This window comes from Mixophyes fleayi, chromosome 1 (assembly GCF_038048845.1).
Source record: "Mixophyes fleayi isolate aMixFle1 chromosome 1, aMixFle1.hap1, whole genome shotgun sequence".
NCBI classification, from domain to species: domain Eukaryota; kingdom Metazoa; phylum Chordata; class Amphibia; order Anura; family Limnodynastidae; genus Mixophyes; species Mixophyes fleayi.
Genome location: NC_134402.1, coordinates 97,085,750 through 97,110,818, shown reverse-complemented (window position 1 = coordinate 97,110,818; position 25,069 = coordinate 97,085,750). Strand labels below are relative to the sequence as shown.

The following is a 25,069-nucleotide window of genomic DNA, read 5'->3' as shown; positions in this document are numbered from 1 at the left end:
TAGTTTTGTAGCATATTAATCGTTCTAATCATGAAGATTATGTGATTTACAAAGAGAGTAGAAACTGGATACAAAAATATATATAAAAAAGTATCCAATTGGTGAGAACAATGAATTGCATTGTTCTGGTGATTTCACAAAGAACATAGGCTTTTGCTACAACAGCTCCACCTTGTTCATCATGAATATATATTAACAAAACAAAAACAGTTATATGCCTAGATAATTTTTCCAGTGTACTTCAAGGAGCATTGCCCACCCCCCACTGTCGGGAGACTCCAAAGTAAACCAGTAGAGCTCATAAGGATCTGCAGGCATGGGGGAAAGCCTGTAGAGGACTACTGCACAAATATATAAGTGTCAAATTAAAGTCCAGTCTCCTGCCACTTTAGAGCCACCACTTCCATTAAATTGAAAGTTTCAACTTTTCTCACAAATACAGTAGTCTTATATGCAGTGTAAATTAGAAATGATAATGAGTAGGCATTGGGACAATCTTTAGGACATTTAGCACTGTTGTGTGAGTGTAGCTTTCCATTACTTTGCTCTGAGTGCACCTTATTATAAGTATAGGATGAGATCCACAGCTTGTGCAAAAATCAAGTGATTTTGTGCAGTAACAGGGACCATGCTCCCCTCCATACAGCAAAGATGGTCTCTACAAATGTGCCCTCATTTCAATAGTCTCACTCCGCAAATTGAATTCTCCCTTTTTCACTGCTCTGCACTGCGCCTACTCTGTACATTGACCTCACTCTGCTCTTCTACTCAGTTCTGTCTGTGCAAAGGTCTGCTTCTCAGCAAATGCAGCCGACTTCATCCGCAAACCCATGTGCCTTGGAAGAAACCTAGGCGCACTTGCATAAATCAAGGTCATGGTCAAGCCACCAATAGTTACAGCTCACACCTGGAGTAGCAAATAACATCCACAGATACATTCAACTAGAATAATACAGCAAGAATAAATGCCAGAGGGACTGCAAACTGTTTTTTTTATAAGGCTATAAACATATGATATTGCTTATCCTTACTAATTCTCCAGTGCGTATAAATTATTAAGCAAACTCAGAAACAGTTGAGTCGATTTGCCAATCTCTAGGCTTGTAGATCTAAGACCTGACAAATCTGGAGATTTGGGAAGAGCTGTGTGTTGATAGGTTGAATCATACAGCTCCCTGTACTTCATTATTAGTTGATTTATTTGATGTGTACAGTTAAGTGATGGACACTAATAAACTGTTCATGGTTCAATTGTCTTTATGCATTTTCTTCAAAGAAACATTTTTACTATGATAATTAAAATACTGTAAATGTTGGTGTCAGCTGTTGTGTGTGATGCTGTGTCAACTAGCTTGCTGCTGCCTGTAGTTCAGTTTTGTGATCTATGTTAGGTTATTCATAGCTCATTTGATCTCATTTAACTTTGCATTATAGTTTTCCTTTATAGCACTTCAAGGTAAGATATTTGCTACCTTCCTGAAAATGTGCATTTATATTTCTGAAGATGAACCATTACCAGCTGATACCCTATGTAGCAGTGCCATGTCAGCTCATGTCAGTCACTTTGTATTATGTTTCTTCTTTGTAAAATGAACCTTTGTGTGTTTATATCTGTTGGAGTGGAAACAAATCACAAATTTATTTTCATATTCATGTTGACTACATTACTGCCTCTAAGCACTGTGCACAAACTAACCAGGGGACAAGCTACACGTCCTAGTTTTCGAAGAACCATCACAATTGACATAAATACTATAATGGAAAAAGATTCCATTTGTACTTTTTTTCTTTACATATACTCATTGGGAAAAGCAGATTATTTTGTCTTGCGTGAATGGTTTATACTTAATTTTGAGAACCATGGTAGACTAACTGGCTGCTATCAAAATGACCCTAGTCTGTGTGTGTATTAAGGAATTTAGACTGTAAGCTCCAATGGGGTCGGGACTGATGTGAGTGAGTTCTCTGTACAGCACTGCGGAATCAGTGGCGCTATATAAATAGATGATGATGATGATGATGATGGAGCTAATATTAAAGATCTTTCTCATTGACGTAAACTATTGTAATAACTATTACAATACAAAACTACAGTATGACTTCCAAAATAAAAAATATAGCAAACTTTGTTTATTTTTTGATCCCTTTCAAATAAAAAAATTAAATGTATATAATATCAAAGCATTTAAGCAAATGCAATTTTATTTACATTTATTTACATTTGCAGGAATATTGTCTATATTTTTCTGTGCAAATATTAAAAGATGACTGCACTAATTATATTTTCATTGAATAATTGTTGCAAAAGTATTTCTAACTGGCAAGTAAAGCTCTGCAAGCATAGAGCCATTTATTTTTTTATCATAATCTGTTATCACCTCCCTTCTTGTCAATTTTATTTACGTAGTCTTGTGTGAAGGGTAAGGTCTGATGCCATAGGGGCACAGTAATAAGTTCATTACAGAGGTAAAACAGGTAACAATCAAAAGGGAGCCAATCACAAACCTTAAAATGTGATCATGGCCTGTACATAGAAATTGCATAATTTTATTTTAGCATAAGCTTTCCCTTACACTAGACACAGTTAATCAAATTATTTTCCTTGTTGGCTTCAGGGAGATCCTGGGGGAGGTGGGCGTGCAGGGGCAGGGCTTGATGAATCGCATCATTTTGGCTAAGATGACGCAATATTTGCGTAATTAAGCCCCGCCCTCACCACTTATCTATTACTCTCCTGGGAGGTCTCCCCGAAATGCGGGAGTCTCCCGGACATTCCGGGAGCGTAGACAACTATGCTTGAAGAAAAGCAGCTAATGAATCTCTAGAGACTGAAGTGTGTTTTACATTTCTGTCTCCATTACTGAAGTCTTGTGTCAACGGTGCAGGCTGGTGGTGGTGTAACGGTGTGAGGAATGTTTCTTAGCAAACATTAATACCCCTTAATACTAAACAAGCAATATTAAAATACCACAGTCTACATGAGTTTTGTTGCTGACCATGTGCATCCCTTTATGGCCATAACCTATCCATCTTCTGTTGGCTACTTCCAGCAGGATAACGAGCCATTTCACAAAGCACATATTATCTCATAGTGGTTCCACAAATATGACAAATAGTCCAGTGTGCTACAATGGTTTCCGCAGTCACCAGATCTCAATTCAATAGAGCACCTTTGGGATGTTGTGAAACGGGAGATTTGCAGCATGAATGTGTGATGCTTCATGCCAAAATGGACCAGAATCTCTACGGAATATTTCCAGCACCTTATTGAATCCATGACATGAAGAATTCAAGCTTTTCTGGGGGCAAAGGGGGATCCTTCTCATTACTAGAGAGGTGTACCTAATAAAGTGGCCACCTAGCGTACATTCACTGCTTGGTAAACTTGTTGTAGTATTTTTGCTAACAGAGATAGTCATAGATATCAGTTATCCTGATTGCAATCATGGGCAATGTTCACAGTCTGAAAACATGTGCCTGGGGCAGAGTGAGTCACACACATGATATCATCAGCAACATCCAGCATGGATTTATGAAAGACTGATCTTGTCAAACAAATCTACTTGCATTTTATGAAGAAGTGAGTCAGTAGGATACTGGACAGAAAATTGGCAGTAGAGCAGTATATTTAGATTTTTCAAAAGCATTTAATACTCTACCTCATAGGTGCTTAATATATAATTTAAAGACTATTGGTATAGAAAATATAATATGCAGCTATAAAGAGATTTGGCTTAAAGATTGTTCAAAGAATTTTGTTATCAATGGTTCATACTCTGACTGGACTAATGTTATAAGTGATGTACCACAGAATTCGGTTATAACAACAATGCTGTTTAATTTAATCATAAATGAAGTATAAGTTGGAATTTAATTTCTTTTGTTTGCAAATCACACACATTTGTATACACTTATGTAACAGCATTTGTATAAGATGTCTGTCTTTTTAAAGGGACAATATCTTTTTGTTAACCTAAACAACTATCTATGTAATATGTATGTAACTATGTAACATTAACCCTTACATACATAGGGCCATATTTACTAAACTGCGGGTTTGAAAAAGTGGAGATGTTGCCTATAGCAACCAATCAGATTCTAGCTGTCATTTTGTAGATTGTACTAAATAAATGATAACTAGAATCTGATTGGTTGCTATAGGCAACATCTCCACTTTTTCAAACCCGCAGTTTAGTAAATCTAGCCCATAGTGTTTTTTTCATTTTCCAGCATTCATATGAGAAAGTAGTAACACACCTTTATTTATAAGATTAGCTTAGAATTTTTTATATTTCTGTCTATAAATTCTATTTACATTTTTTTCTTTTGTTCCTCTCATATAATGACGATTACATTTGTTTGTATGTGGTAGATAATTATTTCTATTTATTTATTTTATTTCATTGTAGCTATAGCAGCTAAGCATCTGGTTTCAGTGTGAGAATCCTTCAATGTTTACCATTTGTAGAGCTACAGTCTGCTTTGTGATACGAAGTCATGAATGGTCATAGGGCCACTTGAGGAACATTGTGTTCAAGAATAATTAACATGGTCTTAGCAGTCCTCAATGTAGAGATATGTTGGACCTACATAGCGTTATGCGCGGTACTGAATGTATACACTGGGTAGACACTGTAGCTTTGAAAGCATGAAGAGAACGTTTAATCATTCACACCTGTCTCTGCTTTGTTGAAGCTTACAGTATATCAATAATAACAGCAATATTCTCCTTCAGGGGCACTGCTCAACTTTTGAACTAATTGGATAACCTAAATTATGTTATCCGCTATCATTTGTCTGCTCAGTGGACACTTTTTCATACAGTCCTTATAGAGGCCTTCTTTTTACAATGGCTGTTTTTCAAGCTTTGTAATGTATGTTGCTTTCTGCCTATAGTGCCTTCTATTTTTTCATGAATCCCATCCAGTAATTATCATCATTAACATGTACTAACAGAAACAAAATACTCAAAATACATAAAGACTGCCTTGTTCTCTCATTTGATTTTGCCAATGAAACAATATATACAATTGTCACACAATTTGTTTTTCCAACATTTATGGTAGGAACAAGCATGTAATGAGCAATCAAAATGGTTAATTACAATATTAGGTGTAATTGGTTGGATGGCTGGTTTGTTGGTTGGCTAAAACATCTACCTTCTCTATCTATTGGTCAATTTTAGTGAGGATGTTTTAACTATTTTTGAATTTCTATATGTGACTTAACTTATTATTGGACAATACAAATGTTAATAACATGAAGTAGAATAAGATTATATAATTTTTGGAAGATTCTATTGTGGTTTTTGAAAGCTGGATCTCTGTACTTCAGTATCTTCTCTATCTAGGCTATTGGAGAAAATATGTGGTATGTCTCTCTCCATGTTTTGTTTTTTATTATGTTTTATTATTGTCTCTTTATTCTGCATTTGTCTTCTATGTCTTCTACATTGGCTGTAATAAGTTCCTCGGAACCTTCAGGCGTTTATAAGGCTATTACTGGGAGTGCCGTCTGTCATTTTTTTTAGGCTCTATCGGTTAGTGTTGTTCTACCTTGTTCTTATTTTGATGCTACTTTCCATTGCTTCTCTGCCTTGTTATTGTCATCCTGAGTATTGCCTACTGTAGTTCCTACATCCTTTGTGCTATTACAAGACCTGGGGGCATCCGAGTACCGGAGGTAAGTCCAGAGGCAAAAGATGGCTGTTTTAGGTCCAAGATAATGCTAAATCTTGGAACTTGGTTCTCCGGTAATGATTTGGGTCGAGTGCTTCCTTTCTCTTTTGTTATTCCTGCATCAGTCTTGTCTAATATTTCTTGTTGTGTCTGTAACTCCTAATATTGACCCGTGTCTGTCAGACAATTTATTTTGTTTTTATCCGAATACCTGACCTTGACTTGTCTGACTATTTTCTGGTTGTGACGCCTTCCATTGGTTACTATATGGTTGCTACATGGTTACCAAGTCTTGCTATGTTCAAAAATCATAAGTCCCCTATAACCTCTCAGTTACTGATTAAAATTCTCCTCAGCAATCACAATGTACTACACAGACAGCACACAAGACCAAAATATAGTAAGGGTCTTCCAATCGGTATGTGCTTGTAGGTAGCTGATTTTATTTGGCATGTGTATATATATATATATATATATATTGCCTCTTTACAGTTTGTATAAGTTTTCTGTATAACACATGACAGTCCTAAGAGCTACAGTACAGACCGCTGCAACCTGCACAGATGCAGCTTAATTATATGTGGGGACACTTGTGTGGAAAAAGTGCATGTCACACTTGCCCACCCTCCCTGTTAAATCAAAGTTACATTGGTATGAAGGTTACAGTGCTTGTTTAGACTTAGTATTAGGCAATTACCTGTAGTTGTGGGATAAAATTCATGTGCCTCTTTCAAATCTCAGATATTTAACTGTATCTACCAAAAGTACAACTAAACCACAAAATATAAGTTATTTTATATAAGAGAGATATGTTAGGCATTTACATATATATATATATATATATTTGTAGGTTGTTTATTGTATCATGCTCTCAGAAATACCACTATTTACACTATATTTTCAGTATACATCAGCTTTGACATTTGATGCCGTTCAAGTGATGACTGAGGCCTTTCGTAATTTACGGAAACAGAGAGTAGAACTGTCAAGAAGAGGAAATGCTGGTGACTGTTTAGCAAATCCTGCAGTGCCATGGGGACATGGAGTGGAAATAGAGAGAGCTCTAAAACAGGTAATTGAATGACTAACACAGTACTTATAATACCTGCTAATTTACAATGTCAGTTTAAAAAGTTTCATTATCAGGGCCGTTTCTTCCATTAGATGAGGTGACTTGGGGTGACAAGGTTCTCCAATCACCTCTTGCCCCTGCATTCCTCCCTCTCTCTTCCTAGTGCCAAGTAATATAAATCACTGTCTGTTTCCTTCTACAATCTAAGTGAGGGGTGCAGTGGCTGATAGCTGGAGAATATATACATGTAAGAGAGGATGCTTCACTTCCTGCTGTGTACCTTCTTTGGTCTTGCAACCAATAACCAAACTCGTCATAAACCCTAAGGAGGAGATGGCACACAGGGTTATGTATCCCCATATGTTTCTGCCTACTGTCACTGCTTGTGGAAGAGGTAATTGTCAGCTTGAATGTGCTGGGTTTTGGGACAAAAACAGTACAGTGGAGGACCTCCGACAGAAAAGGTAGCTGGAGTGTTTTTAAAAAATTGAAAAAGAGTGTAACACTGAATGATTATACAAAGTCAGTCACTGCAAGCTACCATATATGCTGCCTATTAAAGTTGAATATAACATATACATGAACTATACAATACCTGGCCTTTTACATTTCTTTCCAATAGGTCCAAGTTGATGGTTTAACTGGAAACATAAAATTTGACCAGAATGGTAAAAGAGTTAATTATACAATTAACATCATGGAACTCAAAAGCAATGGTCCTCGTAAGGTAACACAGTGACATTGGCTTATTACCAATTTGACATGTTTTATTTATATCATCAGTTATTACTAGTTGTGTTGATGAGTAGATTATGGGTATATATGTTATAAATAGAACCCTTTAAGTAATAACTTTTCATTGTTGAGTAAAATGTGCAAGATTTACTCAAGTGTGATGTTGGCTGCGATTCACTGATAAACCAATGATTTCTCCATTATATATGTACCACAATCTGTTATGTATATAAGTTTGATTGTTCATGTGATAAGCTGTTTACTTATCTGTAATGTTTGCACTTTAGCTAAAGACATGGGTGGTAATGAAATAAAGTTCAATATATTTAAAGGAAGTTTTTGCTCACATTATGCAGTTGTTATTTCCTGCACTCTTATACTTCCACTGCAACCTTATACAGTATAAGACATGCTTGGATTGTCAGCTAAAACCTGCTGTTTATTATTTTAATTTGGCAGATTGGATATTGGAGTGAAGTTGACAAAATGGTGGTTACTGTTACGGATGCATTGTCTTCAAATGATTCCATGGGTCTTGAAAATAAAACTGTTATTGTCACAACTATTTTGGTAAGATGTATCAATCATGCTATGTACTTGGTATTATGTAACCTACAATGTATTTGATTCTCTTTTCATTAAATGGACACTTAGGGCTAGATTTACTAAGCTGCAGGTTTGAAAAAGTGGGAATGTTGCCTATAGCAACCAATCAGATTCTAGCTTTCATTTATTTAGTACTTTCTACAAAATGACAGCTAGAATCTAATTGGTTGCTATAGGCAACATCTCCACTTTTTCAAACCCCCAGCTTAGTAAATCTAGCCCTAAAAGTTTGATTACATGCAGTCTACTGCACTTTGCACATTAATGTGTTGAAGCCATTGTGTTAAGGAAAATAGATCATTTTGTACCTTATTGATATTTACTATATATGTTAGCTATATGATCTGATGGTCACATTATCTGTTATGGATTCTGTTCACAGAGATCATATATATGTAGTATTTAGATCAAGACACGATTAGAATTGCTAAGACAAAATACTGCCTTCAAACCTAATTAAAATGTGCAATACCGTTCTATGTATCAAGCTAGCAAAAGTACAGCTTATTGTTACATAACCTAGTCATTGGATTCCCCGAGGAATGGAATGATTTCCTGAACAGGCATGCAATCCATCTCTTTCTTAATTTTCTCCCATAACACCCCAATCTGCTCACATTATATATTACATGTGGCCGAACAAGTTATTTTTAGATGTACTATATCAATATCTCTCTCAAAACAGCAGAAGTAATTTATTCTCACAGGACTAAAGAAGCTTCTGAAATATTTAAGCCAGTTTTCTTGGAATATTATCTTAAAGGCCAATACCACACCAAAAAACATCCACCCTTCTAACGAATAACACAATGGGCTGGCTATCCCAAACCTCTTCAGAGAACATTTGCTTCTCCATTTTATAAAATGCATAGAAAAGGTATCATTGTCACATTTAAGCAATCAGTGTGGCAGAACTATCAATAAGTGCAGTTGTAGCTTATGAACAAAAATCAGTTTGGGTTTGTTAGCTTAAACACCAACATTTATCTTATTGCTGGTTAATATACTTACTTATTTACAGTTAGAACTAAATTCGGATAGAAGGGGTGTCTCCTAGTCAACTATCAATTGCAGTATTAAAATAAAACTGTTCAGTATTTATGTTTTACATGCACAACGCAGGCTGTATTTTTCTTGCTTGGAATAAAAATTCCACTTGCACCCACTTGCTTCAGAACATAATTTGTCCAGGTGCAAATTTGTACCCTCTCGCTGGATTTGCTCCTAACTCTAAGGGGAAGATTCAATTGTTCTAAAGAACAACGCAGGGTATGCATCATTAGTGTTAGTATGGTAATTTTAACACGGATTTCTGCTGGCGGCTCGGAGCTGAGGGCAAAAATCAGCATTGAAATGACGGTACTAACAGATAATAATGCGCATCAATTAGCTTAGTAAATTGAATGAATCCCCCCAAATGTGTCACTATGTGTGCAACTTCTGCTTCCCATATTTTATCCTCTAAAAATGACACAAGGGTGAGAACATGTTATTAAAATATTTAAACGTTATAAATAGCAACCAGAATGAAAATGGCAAACACATCTTTAGGGGAAATGATGATATTTCCAGAATGACTCAGTATATCAGAAAACTTGGCAATTAAACCATGACAGTGATGTTTAGGCATCACTGCAAGATAATTACATTTGGTGTCATTGGGAATTTCCATATGCTTGTGACTTGTTCAAATGTACCATAATTTAACATGCAATTAACATGCATAGCTGACCTTTATGAATTTGTTACCTGTGCACAAGAGACCATTAGGTTTTAGTGTGTCATCTAGCTGTTCTTGGGGGCAGGCTGGGCTGGGGGGCAGGGGGCATCTGGCCCACGGGCCGGTCACATAGTGGGCTACCTTGGGCATGATCACTGGGCCACCTGAATTTTTTTTCCCCTAAAAATGTTCCTAATAGGCTGCTAAGTCAAGTCTTGATCCCCCTGGGTTAAAATTTGCCAGTCCTCCTCTGGCTGTTCTTATTTATGGGTATTTGGGTTTAAGATTGTGTGCAATTTTATTTGTTTAGTCTCATCAGACAGGGCAGCAGTAGTAACACAAGTTCTATTAATACAGATATTTCTTGCCCAGAAACTGGAAACTTGTGAAAAACAAAAAGAGAATAAATTTAATAATTGCTGCTGTTTGTTAATAATCTCAACATAGAAATGGTCACTCAGCATTCCCTCCTACAGTCACTAAGAGGAGCACTGCTCCAAATGATAGAAAACCCTCTTAGCCACAAAACCCCATGTCCCAAGCATTCTAGATAACTTATCCAATACCAGCATATGTTCTATGAGATAATGTTAACATTTTGTTACCCAGTTTTGGTGTTGTTATTTTTGCTGAAGTATAATGTATTATCTAGCTTGCAACTGCAGTAAAGCTAGACATTACAATTAAAACATTTTAATGTTTCTCTTTTTTTATATAATTTATTATTTTTTCCGAAAATATTACATAATAATATCCAGGCACTTTTTGTACTTAGTGCTTTCTGAAGATCAGTTTCAAAGTAGTACATTGCATTCCATTAAACATCAGAAGCCACCAAAATATGTCAGTACTTTTATCTTCATGGTAGTATATAATCATCCTTGGTTATTTAACACAACTGATGCTGCACTTTTGTAAATTGCACAGATTTTCTTGTCTGATAAATAATAGTCACCCCCAACACAAATGCTCTCCTAATTCCATCACTTGGTTACTACAATAGGTACCGACACTATGGGGTATCTTTACTAAACTGCGGGTTTGGAAAAGTGGAGATGTGGCCTATAGCAACCAGTCAGATTCTAGCTATCATTTTGTAGAATGCACTAAATAAATGAAAACTAGAATCTGATTGGTTGCTATAGGCAACATCTCCACTTTTCCAAACCCACAGTTTAGTAAATCTAGCCCTAAGATTCGATCCGGGGTCTCCAGCAAACCTGCCAGTGACATTATTATACAGAAATTGACAAAAATTAGCTGAAATAACAGTGCAATATATTATTTTCATTATAAAAAATTAAGCTGGCTTGGTGTTTAGCTAGGGCTCCTATGTATCCCATGTTTTTCAAAACAATATCAATTATTGCTGCTTCAGGTTCATGGATCACCTAGATAAAAGTAAGTTAGTAAAAGTAGATTTTAAAAAAACTTTTTGAACAAAAGTGAAACACAGTTTCTTGTTTGTGGGCTGAGAAAATATTGGTATTAAAAATATGAGGGCTACTATTGACATTGTTACTATGAAATATTTTTGATATGTACAAACACAAAATGGATTGTACTACTGTCAGTCTAACAAAATTGCAGATTCTTTTTCTTCATAACATTTTTCTTTTCTTTAATTTAATATCTATTATGTAATAAACATTCATCACAGTTACAATTATCAAAGTGTAACACAGGAGGCTGTATTCTAATGCAATTTTAAAATTGCAGGTATGCTATGGTGGTGTATATATATTCACAACAGTTAAGAAAGACTTACATTACTCACATTGTAGGTGTTTTTGGAACACTAATCATTTAACAGGTTAGGTGGTGCCAAGGTGTCCTAGATCTTAGGAAAGATAAGGACTTGGGGCCTGATTCATTAAGGATCTTAAATGAAGAGTTATCTTATTTCAGTCTCCTGGACAAAATAATGTTACAATGCAAGGGGTGCAAACTAGTTTTCTGTTTTGCACATAAGTTAAATACTGACTGTTTTTTCATGTATCACACAAATACTTGATAGCTTATTTGTACACTGAAATTTAAAGTTGATATTTGTGTGCTACATGAAAAAACAGTCAGTATTTAACTTTTGTGCAAAACAGAAAACTAGTTTGCACCCCTTGCATTGTAACATGGTTTTGTCCAGGAGACTGAAATAAGATACCTCTTCATTTAAGATCCTTAATGAATCAGGCCCTTTATTATTGAATTAGATTGTTAATCAAAAGGTTATAGAGATTAGCCTTGGTGGGTTGAGAGAGAGTCTAGAAGCAAATAACGTTTGTCACCATGGTGTTAAAATCGATCACATGACATGTTATTTATCAAGTTGTTAAATAATGACTGTGATTTTTTTAGGAAGCCCCATATGTAATGTTTAAGAAAAATGCAGATCAGTTTGAAGGGAATGATCGCTATGAGGGATACTGTGTTGATTTGGCAACTGAAATTGCCAGGCACTGTGGATTTAAGTACAAACTGACAATTGTTGGTGATGGAAAGTATGGAGCAAGAGATGCAGAAACCAAAATTTGGAATGGAATGGTGGGCGAATTAGTTTATGGGGTAAGTATGACATATGTATTTTCTTTCAAATGCATTGCCATAAAATGAATGGACTATTATTACCTGGTATCTTAGGTTACTGTGACTTAAGTGCCTGAAATGTAGAAATTCCTATATTATTTTCCTTACCCAGCAAAGTAAGGAAAGCATCAGACATATACCATAAATCTCAGTAGTCCCATCTCAAAGTTCAAAAGTCAAGAGCTACTTTAGACATATTGTTTCAGTATACTATATACATCAAACTTAATAAGTGACAGATGAATGATACCATCCAGTCAATTCACTTCAATTCCTTTGGATGTTGCAACACAGCTGATTATTATATATCTTTGCTTTTGGGGTATCTTTTTGAGGTTTTGACAAAATAATCACATTTGTTTGTGTTTAAACTGTGTGATCACAACATTTCATGGCACCTAGGGAGATGTGGAAACATTTTCCTGCGGCGAAGATTTAACATTTCTTACAGAACACAAGATCATTTTCCTTTTCTTGTCCTGACATGAATCATAAATTTTCTGTCACCTCTTTCACCTTGAAAAATTCCATTGTGATAGTCTGAAAGATTGAATTGGACTTTTATTAGAGGAATGTAATACAATGCATATTATTTTATTCTTCATAAGCATGACAGAAAAGCATATGGGCATATAACTCTGTATTTGCAGATACAGATATGTAAAACTGATATAGTGGGGTGCCATATCGGAAACAGGTGTCTCCCCTAAGAGTCAAATACATGAGGACTCTTTATAGAGAAACATTAGCACCACAATGAAGAATCTCTACCAGAGTATATATGATAATGAGTATGTTGCACTCAATGAAATGTTAATAGAACCAATAATGCAAGTTCTTTTATAATGCATGCTTTCGGTTTTAATTTTAATTATTATTTTGCTCTTGTTGCTGATCATTAGTATCATCCTTTTGCTTTCAAATGTAAATATTGCAATTGCTATCTTTAGAGAGCATTTGGCCAAAAGCTAGATCCCCCATGTGTAACAGTGGAAACAGTGGTGTGAAAGAAGCAGACAAAAAAAAAGCAAAAATAATAAATTTTAAGTAAAGGGTAATATTATTGAATCGATTCAGGGCAACAGCTCTGCAAAATATGAACATATATGGATTTGAAGTTGAATTATAACTCACTTATCTGGGAAAATATAGCTGATCAATTAAACTAATGCATTATTTTTTTTTTATTTTTTTTTTACAGAAAGCTGACATTGCAATTGCTCCATTAACTATAACATTGGTGAGAGAAGAAGTAATTGACTTTTCAAAACCGTTCATGAGTTTGGGAATATCTATTATGATCAAGAAACCCCAGAAGTCAAAACCAGGAGTGTTTTCCTTTCTTGATCCTTTAGCGTATGAGATCTGGATGTGCATAGTATTTGCTTATATTGGGGTCAGTGTAGTTTTATTCCTGGTCAGCAGATTTAGTCCATACGAATGGCATACTGAGGAATTTGAAGACGGAAGAGAAACACAAAGTAACGAATCATCTAATGAGTTTGGGATATTTAATAGTCTCTGGTTTTCCCTTGGTGCCTTTATGCAGCAAGGATGCGATATTTCGCCAAGGTTGGTTACTCATCTTTTTTTACTTTGTGCATTTTTGGTCTGAAGCGGATGCCATGGTGCATATATATTCACAACAATGAAGAAACACTTGTCACATTGTAGGTTTCCATCAAGTTCTTTATTCCACAAAACCATGGTGATACTGAAGTAAAGGCAGATATTTAGCTGGACATTGTCTCAGTGAAGTTATATACACCATGTAAAGACTACAGAAATGCACAAGGTTTCAATCATTCCATGCCTTCTTGGAGGGGTACCGTGTTTTTGCTGCATTCCCATTGTACAGTTTCAGGCCTGCATGGCCAATACAAACTGTAATGGGAAAAAAGGGTGGTGAGTTTCATGTTTGTTTGTCATAGGTCATACAGTTTACACTCCATGGCTTTCGTGCACAGGTTCCATAATAAACAATGGTTTTCATATTTTTATATAATAAAAACACATATAAAATTCACCATTAGTCTTACAAAGCTTTGAAAGCTGCATTATTGATATATCAGTTTTTTAATACTTATTTTTTCAAAACAAATGGATAATTTACTGTATATTAATGTATACTGCATTGTCACAGTTATGACTACATTTTATTTCATGAGATACATTGTCTCTTGGTTTATCTCATAACATTTTAAGAACATGAGATAAATGTTGGAGATACATGTACCTTTGACAATAGACTCTATTCTATAATGTACTCTTGGTAATAGTTATCATCAAGATCAGTAAACTTCTGACAAAACTGGAAATGTTTAGCAAAGAACCACACCTTTGTATTCCTATAATGAAGTGACTGTGGGACTTCCTATAATGAAGTGACTGTAGGACTCAGGACTCTTCAGCCTGCTTGTACAGTCATGCCCAAGAATATTGGTACCCTATTTTTTGCAAATAACTCTCAATTTTCCTCTAAACATAAGTTGAAATTAACAACAGTGTTTGATATCCACAATTCTTTCTCTGTTAATATTACAAAACCCTTGTTTTTCAATCTGAAATTAATACTGTTTATCCCTTTAATTCATAAAATAAAAAGGTAAATGGTATTGACAAAATTATTGACACCTTATACTTACTATTTAGTAGCACGTCCTTTGATCAAAGTATTTGCAAACAACAGCTTCATATAGCCATAGGTGAACTTCCTGCACGTCTCTACGGGCAATTTTGTCCGCTCTTCTTGTGCAAAGATTTGAAAGGTGCCTTCTCCCAACTGATATCTACAGATCTCTCCACAGGGGTTCTACAAGATGTAGATATGTACTCATTGCTGGCCACTTCAAGTCCAGTGTCTTGTCTTGAACCATTTCTGGGTGCTTTTTGAAGTGTCTTTGGAGTTACTGTCGTTCTGGAAGACCCATAGCCTGCGACAGAAGCCCAGCTTTCTAACACTGGGGTCATCATTGTGCTCCAAAATAACCTGGTATTGTCCAGATTCCAGGATGTTGTGCACACAATCAAGGCAACCAGATGCAGCACAGCAACCTAAAAACATCATAGAACTTCCTCCATGTTTGACTGTAGGAAGAGTTTTCTTTTCTTTGATAGTTTCATTTTGCTTTCTGTAAACATTGGGAAGATGTGTTTTACAAAAAGCTCTAATTTGGTCTCACCTGTCCACAAAACATTCTCCCAGTAGAAATTTGGCTTGTTCAGGTGCAAACTCCAGTCAGGCTTTCTTATGTCTCTCTCTCAGCGGAGTGGCCCTCTTGGGCTACCTACCATATAACCCCTTTCATTGAGTTGATAATGGATGGTACGAGTTGAAATCTTGTGTCTGAAGGTCAGCTTGAATCTGTTTGGCAGTTGATCTGAGTTCTTTCTCCACCATTCGAACTATCCTGCAATGTAATCTATCAAGTTTTCTCTTACTGCAATGCCCATGGTCCTTTAATTTCCTATAATATTGCACATGGTGGAAACGGAGACATCAAAATCTCTGGAGATTGATTTATAGCCTTGAGATTGTACGTAATTAGCAACAATCTTCTGTCTGACCTCCTCAGACAATTCTCTGGCTTTCTTTTTTTTCTCCATGGTCATTGAGCGATTTTTATATTGCAGGCACCTGCAACTCAGGTGAGCTCAGTTCTCAAGGGTAGGAGAACCACCTGCTGGAAATCTAATTATTTTTAACTTGTTCTAAAAGGTGTTAATAATTTAAACATTTCTGTGTAAAATAAGCTATGACTTATATGGTTTTATTCCACTGAAATTCAAATAAATTAATATGTGGATACCAAAATATATTTTTTCAACAATGTTCTGGAAGAAATGGTGCATTATTTGAGAAAACTGCAATGGTGCCAATATTTGTGGTCATGACCGTATGTAGTACTGTAAGTTCTAAGTTCTTTTGTTGATGATTAACTATAGAGAAGCTTTATTCTCAATTATTGAGTACTAGGTTCATTATTTAAACCAGGCAAATTAATAGACATTGCAAGTGAATGTTACTTCTGTCAATAGATCAGTATATAAGTAACAATACTACTTTGTTAAATGAACCGAACTTTACAGTTTACCATGTTGCTATCTGTCTTTAAAAACACTATTGCAAAGCTAGATGCTGATTTTAGTGTTTATATGAATGCATGGCTTAATATAACTTCCTGTAACTGCTAAAGGCATGAACAAAAAGCATCATAGCGTTGTTGAACTTTGTTGCTACTTGGGGTGTTCTGTGCAAATTTTCATTAAATATATGTATGTTATACAGCACACTTTGGACCTTCCCATTCTGTCTTTATCTATTTATAATAATTCCATGTGGGCACCAATTACATTTAATTTTGCAGTATAAAACACCCATGATTAATTATAATGATCTTTGCACTTGATCACTTTTTGCACATGACAGCTCAGTGCCATTTGCAAGTACTATGCATTTATGCACATGGTTCAACAAAGCCATGGTGCTTTGTGATTTATGCTGTAAACAGTTGCAGGAAGTTCACAGAAACACTGAAATCAGTATCTAGCAAAACAAATCTTATATACAAACTACTTAAAATCTGCTGTTAATACTTTATATACACCGATCAGTCTCAACAGTAAAACCACTGACAAGTGAAGTAAGTAAAATTGATTATCTTGTTACAATGAAACCTGTGAAGTGGTGGGATATATTAGGCAGCAATTAAACAGTCTGTTCTTGAAGTTGATGTGTTGGAAGCAGGCAAAATGGTCTTGTGGGGTGTTCCCAGCAGGGGTGCACGGAGGATTGTCGGGGGGGGGGTTTCTCCCCGCCGACCCCAAAAAAAAAAACCCCAAAAAAACCCAAAAGAGCAGCAGCTCCGTTTCGCCAGCGCTGTCCAATACAGCAGCCGCGGCGCTGTCTAAGAAGCGTCTGCGGCGGTGCTGTATACAATACAGCACCACCGCAGACGCTTCTTTGACAGCGCCGCGGCTGCTGTATAGGACAGTGGCCACTTAGTTAGCGCAGGGGGGTTTCTAGAGACTCAGAAACCCCCCCTGCATGCGCCACTGCCCAGTATGCAATGGTTAGTATCTACCAAAAGTGGTCCAAGGAAGGACAACCGGTGAACCAGTGACAGGGTCATGGGCGTCCAAGGCTCATTGATGCTCATGGGGAGCGAAGGCTAACCCAACCAAATTGCTGAAAAAGTTATTCCTGGCTATGATAGAAAGGTGTCAGAACACACAAGGCATCGCAGCTTGCAGCTTACAGGGCTGCATAGCCACTGACCGATCAGAGTGCCCATGCTGACCCCTGTCCTATAAAGAGCCTACAATGGGAATGTGAGCACCAGTACTGGACCATGGAGCAACGGAAGAAGGTGTCCTGGTCTGATGAATCATGTTTTCTTTCATATCATGTGGACAGCGTGTGCGTTGGTGATGCTCTGGGCAATGTTCTGCTGGGAAACCTTGGGTCCTGGCATGCATATGGATGTTACCTATCTAAACATTGTTGCAGACCAAATACACCCCTTCAGGGCAACGGTATTCCCTGATGGCAATGGCCTCTTTCAGCAGGCTAAGGCACCGTGCTACAATGCAAATATTGTTCAGGAATGGTTTGAGGAGCATGAAAAAGAGATGAAGGTGTTGACTTGGCCTCCAAATTCCCCAGATCTTAATAAGGTCAGGGATCTGTGGGATGTGCTGGAAAAAAAAACAATGGAGGCCCCACCTTGCAACTTACAGGACTTCAAGGATCTGCCGCTATCATCTTGGTGCCAGATACCACAGGACACCTTCAGAGGTCTCGTGGAGTCCATGACTCGATGGGTCAGAGCGGTTTTGGTGACACAAGGGGCACCTACACAATATTAGGCAGATAGTTTTAATGTTGTGGCTGATCGGTCTTTAACCTCATACCATGAAACTTGTAAATGCAACAACACTAATATACCCCAAAAAATGGACATTACTGTACAGCATTGTCTAGGCACAATACAGAAGAAAAGGGATTTGTTATAAAGTCTTAATTGTCTTTAAAGTGTATACAAGGGTGTAACATTCAATCATTAGGCACCATAGCAACATTTGGTAGGATTTGCTCTGGATGTCCCAATTCTGCTTTCCTGAGCATACAGAGGGGCCAGTACATGCCTATGCCCATCAGACATAAGCCCCCGCACATGCTCAGAAGAGCATTTGAGGGGACTTAATTGTGAAAGAGCCAGCATCGTTGGGCCCCCCTTACCACTGGGCCCCTGTAACCGCATGGGCTGCTCTGGTGATAGTTCCACCACTGATTTCATACTTGTGAAGCATTCAGCCTTTAGGCAAGATACAGTATTCCTTTTTTTTGCATTACTGTTGATATATTGGGTCTTAATCTCCTTTGGTTTGATTAGGATTTGTTTGACTCCAATACTTTTTAACATTCTTGACTTGTAGAGACCATCACTGACATTTTCTTACTTTAGTTTAAATTTTGTTTGTGACATTTTTATGATATTTTATTTTCCACCTAAAAATATCTTTCAATTTGGAGTTCTGATTTAGAGTAAGGGATAAACCCTGAAAGTGCTAGACAAACCTATAATGGAACGAGCACACAGTGTTATACACCTCTAGTATAAAGGAATAGCTCAACAGCCAATGTAATTATTCTTTTGCTTGCACACTACATGACATCTTCATGACAACTCTTTTTGTGAAATGTATGCCTGCTTTTCATTAACAATTTGCACTCCATAATTATCAACCTGCTCTATATTTTGTCTACAATAATAAGCCTTTAAACCTTGATTTTATCAAATGCAAGATTGAGTTTGCAATATTAAGGCTAAAACCAGGATTTAAAAATGTTTTGGTGAATTAATCTTTACTGAGCTTGTTATGTGTTTTCAAAGGTGGACTTTATATGTAATCAAATATTGTCTAACTAGGCTTATTAATTTCAAAGTGGTTTATGTAATCCTTCTGTTGGTTTATATAGTCAAAGGAATATTATTCTACAAGTTATTTGTTCAGAGCTCATGCCAGTCTGGAATGGCTTTTCCATGACTAGTGTGCATAGTAACACAAAGCTTTAGTGAATGTTAGTTGGAAAAATTATCTTGTGAAGAAGGTCCTGAATAGTAGATAGATAGATAGATAGACAGGCTGACAGACAGGCAGATAGAGAGATAGATAGATAGATAGATAGATAGATAGATAGCCATGCCTACTTATGTTGGAATAGATTGTAATTCCGACAGTTTAAGATCTATGATATCAGGTGCATGATGGATGCAGGGGGTCTTTGAGCAGCACAGATAATGGGGTGTAGGTAGGTTCTCTTTAAACAAGTATAAACTTTTTACAGACCATGGACCATTACAGCAAACAGTAGTATGTGACTTTTGCAAAGAATGTAGGTACTAACTTGCCCTTGAAAAAAATGTCTTTTAAGGTGTTAACAGTGTGATAGTAGACAGGTAGTAGACAAAAACATGGAAACAAAATGACATTGAGTCTGCCAATATCTGCAGTTGTGCAAGAGGGATGCATCATAATTCCTCTGCAAGAAAGTCACTTAACCAATGTCTGGTTGTTGGTGGTGGAAAATGCAGGATTTGTTCCAGAATATCTTAATATATCTTAATATCGTAATATTTGTTCCAGAATATTTGACTGGGTTGAGATCTGGTGACTGAAAAGTCCATGGCTAATATTAATGTCATTCTCAGAAATCATTGGGTAGCCACAAGTACCCTGTGCATGGAGGCATTGTCATCCTGTTAGGAATGGAATGCTGCAACATGGGATGAAGATGGTCAATCACTACTAACAAGTAGTGATTACAATTGACCTTGCCTTCTAAGGGAATGATTGGACCCAAACCATACCTAGAAAACGTGTACTGCACTTTAGGTCAGCACCAAACGTTTACTCATCCGTTTGTTAAGAACTCGGTGAAGATTGATTAATCTGACCAAATCACCTTCAGCTACTACTGGTAGTCCTCTGTGCACTTTGCACTTCTAAACATTCAAATGTGTATTGGCAGGTGTAATGAGTGGTTTATGCACTGCAGCCAGACTTTGATATCTTGCTCCATGGAGTTCTTGTTTTGTCTCTTGTGCCTCAGGTTAAAATTTGCTCTCAGTTGAGCTGCAATTGTTCACTTGTTTTGCCTTGCACTTTGAATTAATACACTAATATCACAATCCTGTAGTTTGCGTGTCTGGCCGTTGTTGCTCTTTGCTGATGATGTTCCATGCTGATGTCACCTTAGTCATGTAAATTCTAAATATTAGAATGTTGAGCTCCATCACTAAAGTTTCTGCTAAACATGTCACCAAGGTTTCTTTTTGCATCCAGCCACCAGGCCAGTCCAGCACTTTTTCCCATGACCATGCTTGTATCTTACTTACTTAACGTATAAGTCACACTTGTGTGGAAGCCTGTGCTTTCAATGTGCTCATTCAATATGCTCATTTATCAATGTTTCCTTGTTTTTGCCCACTACCTGCATTTCTGGGAAATTAAGTTAACCTTAAATGCAACTTTCCCAAGACACTGTCAGTTAACTGCCTCTTTCACCCTCACTAATAAATAACTCAATGAAGTAAAGAGGTAATGGAACTTTTAACGCTTGTCAAATGTAATTATTTACTTTGGAGTATGCACATATAGACACCAATGACTTTTTCCACCTAGGTGCACATGAGGTCTCCAACTAAAACTCCTGTTATAACCACCCAGTGGGTGGGCATAAAAAAAATTTGTCGCTTTCTGAACAAGCTATGCAACTTCTTGTAAATAGATGGAGTACTCTTACTTTTGTAAAACCTTAATTTTCCCATGTACATACATCATCTCCACAGCTAAATGCTGAAAGTGCACATCAAAGTGCACAAAAACAGCTTTCCATATGCACTGCACTAGTATTGCTGGTCATGATACGAACTGTTATCTTATATAATATGTTGGTGACAGCTGAGTGTTTATTTAAAGAGTTATTTTTTACATCAGTATTACTATGGCATCTTACATTGACTACAGATTGTGACGGACTAAGTTCAGCATGATCAAGTGTTTTCTTCTAACTGTAAGACGTGCCAGATCATGCTGTTAGCAGTGGTGGAAGTGCGGGTGTAAACAGTGGTATGCCGTGCCGCCACATCTCCCACTGCCTTCATTGTAAAACTATCACATTCCATTCACTTACACTCCCATTACATTTTACATACTACCACTTCTAAATTTACATTACATATCTATCAGTTCAAATATGTATAATCATAGTCAGTAAGAAGTATTCAAAAAGTATATTTATTATAATCCTAAAAGTATAATTCTCTGCATAGATGTAGCTTTACATATTTGTCTATGCATTGTTCTCACTTCCGTATACCACGCGAAAAGGAATAACGTTGAAATGTATAGTTGCCATGACAACAACATGGCCTATAATTAAATCCACTGTACATTTACAGAATAGAGAGACTAAAACTCGACTGCACTGATCATAATTTTAACTGCTTGTTAAGGCTAGAGAAATGGTAATTCAATTTGGAAGCACTAAAATAAAGGTAACAGCAATTACAAGCACAGTGCACACATTGAATTTAGTGCACACACATTCATGACCATATTTCCACAAGTTACAACCAAAATATTAATGAAAATTGTTTCACAAATGCTTATATTTTGTTCTGTTATAACTGGCGTCAATCTTGGCTCCAGTGTTGTCTTAGAACAGAATTTTAGCTTACTGTGTGATACACAGTTATACGTCTCATATGTTTGAAATCTTTCTCTTATATGCATGCACTTGTTCCCTATCAGTATGCACTTATACAGTGCCTCATCATAGTTTATGTTATAATGTTTAGTAAATAGCTTACACTAAATGATATAGTGATCTTATCTTTATTGGGAGAAAAGCCTCTGACATATAGGAAATATGCGGTGATTGGTCATTATTGTACAGTATAATCAATAATAGCTAGTTTAAGGAGATATATCATAACAAAGAAAGTCTATTTTTAATTGATTAAACATTAAACATATGGCTTAGAAACAATAGTTACCTACCATACATGACTTTTGAATGCCTGCACTCAGGACTAAAGTGACTAATGTTATCTACAGAGGTGCTCAAACTGTTCAATCAAGTTCAATGGCCTCAAACTTTATGTGCTCAACAAACACTGAACGTGACTGAAACTAACATCTGAAACAACATGCGCAGCAGCTCCGTTTTGGCAGCACTGTACTATACAGCAGCCACGGCGCTGTCAAAGAAGCGTCCGCGACAGTGCTGTATACAATACAGCAGCGCCACGGACGCTTCTTTGACAGCGCCGCGGCTGCTGTATAGTACAGTGTGGTATGTAGGAGCACTTTGTTAGCGGAGGGGAGGGGTTTCTGGAGACCCAGAAAACCCCCCTGTGTGCGCCACTGGTTTGATAGCATATTTGAGTGAGGATTTTGTTTTAACTCCTTTCCCATATATTTCAGTTCAATGATAATTGAAATACATTATCATAGCAGTAATTTGGGATTCCCAGACACTATGGTGGTTCAAGGCCTGCCCTAAGTACTGTATCCATTGAAGGACAGGGTCATGAAGGGCGCACAGGGGAAACCTATGGTTGGGGCCCACCCAATGACATTTAGCTCTGCAAATGGGTGTGAGGGCATGGCCAAATGACAAATATTTACTTTACACATTTAAAGTGAAATATGCAAACATGTGTAAAAAAAATGGAGAAATGTTTTCTTAATACTACTTGTAATTGATGAATATCTATGACCTCCTGATTTTCAGTCTGTGCTGCTGCTGGAGTCAGGTTTGTCTGGTCCAGGATCCCTGATGCAACTCAGTTTCTGTCATTCCTCGCACTCTCACCTCTCTGATCACTGGCTTTCTGTATTGATCCAGTTTCTGCCTCACTTTTCTATCCTTACCTCCCCTGAACCTCATATCTTGCCCTCTGCTGTCCCTACTTCTTAAGCCTTAATATCTTTTCTCATTGTCTCTTGCTAAATTGTCTGCCTTCTCTCTTCTTACTTTTCCCACCCCAGAAATGATGGAATTTTATTCCTATATATATAATTTGTATTCCTTAGCGCCTATTAACAGATAAGGGGTATATATGAGAATGGGAATGTAATGATGCTCTGTGATCTAGTCCTCTGCCTGTGTTTATTAACCCTTAAACCACTGGAATATGCTGCTGTTCATCACACAGAAAGTGAAAAGTGATGCTGAATTGTCTGCTGGCATCTGGATTGTACACCTTATATACATTACAGTTGTTGGATCTATTATTGATCATAATATTTAAGACACAGTATATTTTGCAAAAGGTCTGCAAAGGTCATTAGAAAATGCAGTGTTCTGACTATATGTTTTGTTTTGTGATATCTGTCAAATTTATTACCCTGTTGTCGTACTGTCAACATGAATAACACTACTCCAGCCTCATGAGCTGTATGTTTTAAATGTACAAGCTGAGATACTGTAATAAAATATACATAAGGTGTTTTAATGTTTAATATTTACCCCTTATCTATTTGTCTCCCCTTAGCTGCACCCCACTCTCTATGTCTCTTGTCCACCCTCATGGCTTATTCTGTATCCCTGGTTTCTGCTTTCTTTTCTGCCGCCTTACTTCTTATCTCTTCTTCTTCTCTTCTTCTCTTATCCTTCGCGACCGGTGACCTCACAGTTTTAAAGCCCGGCTACCTGTCTTCCGGTCAGCAGCTGGAGCCAGTACATATAATTTAGAGGGGAGTCCATGTGGGTGGTACAGATCTGCCCTCCGCTGAGGCACATGCGGTACCACCCTAATTATGACACCCCTCCTTCACTGTAAGTGGCTGGGGGCCCACTAACATCGAGGGCCCACTCGGGATTTCCCCAGTGTCCTGGTGGATCAGTCTGACACTTACTGTATCTGTACAGTTTGCCAATAGTTTTGTATCCTGCACTGTATGCCCATGCTGTCATAGGAAGAGGTGCACATGAAAGCAACTGTACAGTTTTATAACATACGATAAGGCTCATTTATGAACTGGCAAAAATGCGGCAATGCAGCACATTTAATTATCCACAAATAACTTGCGTATACATAGGTGCCAACCCCAATCTGTTTTTATATTGTATACACCGTATAAAAATGCTTTACCCAACTTTTTATGGGACTGGTGATCCACATAGAAATGAGCATTGTGGAATGACTGAAAACATCACATTAAAGTCCTACCTTCATCCATTTAATTAATTTAAACTATATATTAATCTGTGGGGATTGCAAAAGGATTGCAACCCACTAACTCAGGAACATCTATGTATGAGCTATCTTTACCCCTTGAATCTCAGTAAATCTTTTTGTTCCACAAAGCTAACTCTCATTCTTGCATGTGAGAGCAATACATGTGTCCAGCTCCTCTCTTCAGATGGACCAAAATTGTGCACCTATTTGATCCACTAAGTCATCTATCAAAATAGATGTATGACTCTTAAAAGGCTTGCATTTTTTTACCATCATAAAGGACCTTTACTAGGTGTAATGGTAAATGTAAATGATTTATATAATGTGCTGTCACATCTATGTTTAGTTGGTAGGTGAAAGGTTTACATACTTTAACCAATTAGGAAGCATAGGGTATGTTAAGGGTTACCAGGCATATTGG

At 36.9% G+C, this 25,069-nt stretch overlaps 1 protein-coding gene across 4 annotated transcripts in view; it reads left to right on the top strand.

The window, feature by feature from the left end:
* GRIA2 (glutamate ionotropic receptor AMPA type subunit 2) overlaps nt 1-25,069 on the top strand; it is a 143,628-nt gene that overhangs the window by 85,212 nt on the left and 33,347 nt on the right. For all 4 annotated transcript variants that reach the window (XM_075198247.1, XM_075198252.1, XM_075198242.1 and 1 more), the window contains exons 7-11: nt 6,583-6,750; nt 7,373-7,477; nt 7,945-8,055; nt 12,167-12,373; nt 13,596-13,966. In XM_075198247.1, the coding sequence (XP_075054348.1) occupies nt 6,583-6,750; nt 7,373-7,477; nt 7,945-8,055; nt 12,167-12,373; nt 13,596-13,966 (962 nt within the window). The remainder of the gene's footprint in view (nt 1-6,582; nt 6,751-7,372; nt 7,478-7,944; nt 8,056-12,166; nt 12,374-13,595; nt 13,967-25,069) is intronic.